The 3,977-nt window shown below is 33.1% G+C and overlaps 1 protein-coding gene across 1 annotated transcript; it reads right to left on the bottom strand.

Moving 5' to 3' along the window:
* Positions 1-1,887: 1,887 nt before the first annotated feature.
* On the bottom strand, positions 1,888-2,969 carry LOC110113819 (60S ribosomal protein L39-like). The gene has a single exon (XM_020846518.2). The coding sequence runs from the start codon at positions 2,249-2,251 to the stop codon at positions 2,096-2,098; it is 156 nt and encodes a 51-aa protein (XP_020702177.1). The 5' UTR covers positions 2,252-2,969; the 3' UTR covers positions 1,888-2,095.
* Between the last annotated feature and the right edge of the window lie 1,008 nt (positions 2,970-3,977).

The following is a 3,977-nucleotide window of genomic DNA, read 5'->3' on the forward strand; positions in this document are numbered from 1 at the left end:
TCTTCTTCTCCTTTCTTTTCTTCTTTTCCTTCTCTCTTTTTCCCATTGCTCCTTCTCATTGTCCAAGTGAAATGGATTTGATAGAAAGTTCATCTTGTTTAGATGATGGTAATATGTGTAGATTCACTTAGAACAAAGCTTATTTTATAATGGTTCACTGTTTAAGCCACGTGATTTCATATAGTTCTTTTTCATCCTTGTTGCCTGTAAGGATTTTAGTTGTGTTTTACGGTTGCTAGATATGCTATGTTGAGTTATGTTGCTTGAAATGAGCAACTAATGTGTCAAATTTATATTTGATTCATGCTATATGAGCTAGAGTTCTAGGTGTTAATGGTAGAAAAATATGAGAAGCCATGTTCGTTTCTTGCCAAAATATGCACGTGAAATGTTTGTGATAATGCCTATTAAGAATTGATAGAGTTTTTTTTCTTTGATAAAAGTGGGAATTTCATGAGTTTCTTTGGAAAAGTTTGCATCGTCGGCATAGGTAAATCTCATATGGTTTGTGCCCTCTCTTCTACTGTTTCTACAAAGCATAGTTAATGTGATTTGTGAAGGCTTCTTAAACTTTATGAATACTCGTTACATGAAAATATTGTGAGCAAACAAAAAAAAAAATTCTTGAATCACGTGTTCTTGATTCAAAGTATTTAGGATGTTTTGGATTATGGCATTTCTCCTTTTCTTCTTGTTTTGTTTTCCTTAGAAGAAAAAAGAAAATATCTATTCAGTAGAATTTACTTCTTGGAGAAAATTATTTGGAGGGTTGATTTATATGCTTGATTATTTTACAATAGCTTAGTTATAACATTTTTGGATTTGTATGAGTTAGAAGCTTGATTCTCATATTAGTTTTCTTTATACAATTTTACAAGTATATTGCACAGAAGAAGTTTGATGAAATGTCCTTGGAAGAGAATTGTGATGTATTCTTGTTAAAAAAAAAAAGATCTCTTGTGGATATGTGATTTGTTGTCGAATTTGTTTAGGGAAAGCATGCTCGTGTTTGGGGTATCATCATTCAATTTGATATTTGCATATCTAGTTTCCACTAAGGCCAAATGAAGCCATTCTCTATTTGGCAAGCAGTTTTTTTTTCTTTTGAATTGCATTACATGGTATTTGGCTGTGATGATTTTTGAAGCACCATATTGTGGTGAAATTAATTGGTGGTTGTGGTTCTGTTGTCACTAAGATGGTCATCCCTTGACAACTGTATGCTTCCATATTTCAATGTGACGTTGTTCTTTCATGATTCTTTTTTTAGTATTCCACGAGTAGTTTGCAGTTTATATTAGTATTTGTCAAAAAAAAAAAAAAGTTCAGTGATTATACCAAGCATTTAGTGAGCTTTTGTTGGAAAGCAACGAAGTCTTTTGCTGTTCATGCTTTTGCTGTTCATGCTTATGTATTCATCCAAAAATTCTTTGTTTAGTATGAAACCTGTATAACAAAGTCATGAATTTTATGGCCTGGTCATTTTCTTTCATTTACTTTGATATTACAAAACAAAACAAAAGCCTCTATTATAAACATAAAATGCAAAGTTCTGGAAGCTCGTGGTACAAATTCATTTAACTTACTCTCACTAACAATGAAGCAAGCAAATCATGTATTAGGAGAGGCATGATGAGATATTAAGTGCATGATATTTTGTTTGACATGGATATTTATTTAAGTACTTTGCTTTGTTTTCTGAATAGAATCTTCAAGTGACATTTTAACTTTGATGGTTTTAAAAATAAGAGAGGAAATTAAGCCTTTCTCACACAAAAAAAAAAGAGTAAAATAAAAATATATTTGGGCCAATCACAAATCTATCAAGTTGGTTTCTTTTTGTGATCTTTTTTTTTTATTTTTTTTTTCTTTATATATATATATATATTTTAACCACAATCTGAAATTCATATAAAAGAGCGTAGCAAATATTCACAGTTTCAATACTCAAAACTAACAAAGTTTCCAACACATCAATGAATTTTCATAAATAACTAAAACAAAACAGAACTCTAAAACACATGTCATTCAAATAATAAAAGGGAAAACAGTGCGGTTACCCTGAACCCAAATCAGCGATCACATGAGAGTATCCTTAAAACCCTAGCTTGGTGCGTCTCCAGTGCCTGTGCTTACCATTGTACCTAATGATGTTGTTGGTCCTCATGCGAATCCAATGGAGAATGGGTCTATTCTGCCTCATCTTCTTTGCCAGCTTCTTCTTGATCCGGAAAGTCTTGAACGAAGGCATCTTCGCTGCCGCTCCAGAGCAAGACGACCGATGTTGAAGAAACCCTAGCGCAAGAGAACTTCTTTTTGTGATCTACGTCCTCTCTGTGGATGGACAAGTCCGCTTCTCGTAGAAAAAAAATTCCGCACTTTCCAGAGTAATGATTGTACTTCTTTTTGTGCCATTTATAGTGTTTCTTCATATCATTGGAATTCTTTAGCCTCCTTGAAGTATTATATTCGGTGAGGCATGCCAAGCAAAGGACTCCGTCTTGATTTATAAGGTTGAGTTGGCTGGTCATTAATGCAGAGATATCTAATGGGCATAAGATTAATTAGCAAAATTTAAAGCCGAAATAGTGTCCAGATTCATCGGTTCACTGAAGCAGAAATAGTATCCAAAAATGAAAGAGCTATCAGACAATTTTAAGAAACATGATTTGTACAAGAAATATATTCACTTCTAAAGATGAACTTAATAAACGATTTACATCATAAAATTAATTACCTAAACTTGAAGCCGAAATAGTGTCTAGATTCACAGGTTCGATGAAGTAGAGATCCAGAAATGAAATAGCTAAAGGGAAAACATATGAGAATAATATATAAGGGAGAAAGAGAACATGCATAGTCATCTTACGGCCACGATCGGAGTTTGAAAAGTTTCGACGGTTGAATTCATCTTCATGCATCCAAATATTGAAAAAACGTTGAAGAATTCCAGTAGACCTAATTAATTGGAGAAACATTTAAGAAGTTGAAATATGAAATGAAAAAGCCGGTGATTAAATGCCGGGAGAAACTAACATTAAAGAATTTTAGGCCAAGAAACCTACCGGAGGAGATGATGGCGAGAGAAGGCAGCAAGACGTTGAAGAATTTCAGAAGACGGAATTAATTGGAGAGAGACATACCTTACGGACTGAAGTAAGCTAGGGCAAGCCGAAGACTATGGAGGACGGGTTGAAGATGAAGCGTCCAAGATATGTTGGGGAAGGAAATTAAGCCTCTTTTATAATAGTAGTATATGCATATATATAACTTAGTTTGATTTACATGTGCTCAAAAGATTGAGTACTCCACCAGTTAGTGGTAGGTAGCCACATATATGAATTCATCAGAGGAGTCCAGTTATATCAATCATCCTATAGTAACTATAGAAATGTAATGTGTAGTATATGTGCTCATCCTATGCGTGCGAACATCTATAGTGTGAGATAGACCAACCTTATTATGCTCAAAAATATTTGACGGGTGTGTAAATCTAATATTCTACTATGCAAGTGGATGTGCTCATGAGTCTGCATGGCCAATTAAACTTAGTAGTGTAACACCTACAGTTGACCATGTGAGGATGCTCAAGGCTTAAAATTTGCTATAGAAGGCATATGTTGTTGAACAAAATCATTGGCATTAAGTGGTATCGAACCCACGATCAATGGTAACAAGTTGTATCCGTCTAACTGAAGCCAATCAGCATATTACTAAACAAATTAATAATATAAATAATAATTATAAAAAATGTACATTATAAATCTTTAGTTTCCGTTATTCTCGTTCTCAATTAGTGAATTGTTAAAATAACAAATAAAAAATTAATGTTTTGTTCCCTCACTTTGTTAGTTCTTTTTTTTTTAACAATACTAGTTTTATTTCAGTACTAGTTTTATTTTTAACTATTGAGCTAATAGTGGAACATTAATTGGATAGCCGTTCAGTTGGAGAGCTTTTGTTAGTTTATACATAAA

Source organism: Dendrobium catenatum, unplaced genomic scaffold (assembly GCF_001605985.2).
Source record: "Dendrobium catenatum unplaced genomic scaffold, ASM160598v2 fragScaff_scaffold_579, whole genome shotgun sequence".
Taxonomy (NCBI): Eukaryota; Viridiplantae; Streptophyta; class Magnoliopsida; order Asparagales; family Orchidaceae; genus Dendrobium; species Dendrobium catenatum.

Bases quoted from the DNA above. Each gene is read 5' to 3' on its own strand.
- LOC110113819 (XM_020846518.2), bottom strand. From the start codon at position 2,251: ATGCCTTCGTTCAAGACTTTCCGGATCAAGAAGAAGCTGGCAAAGAAG.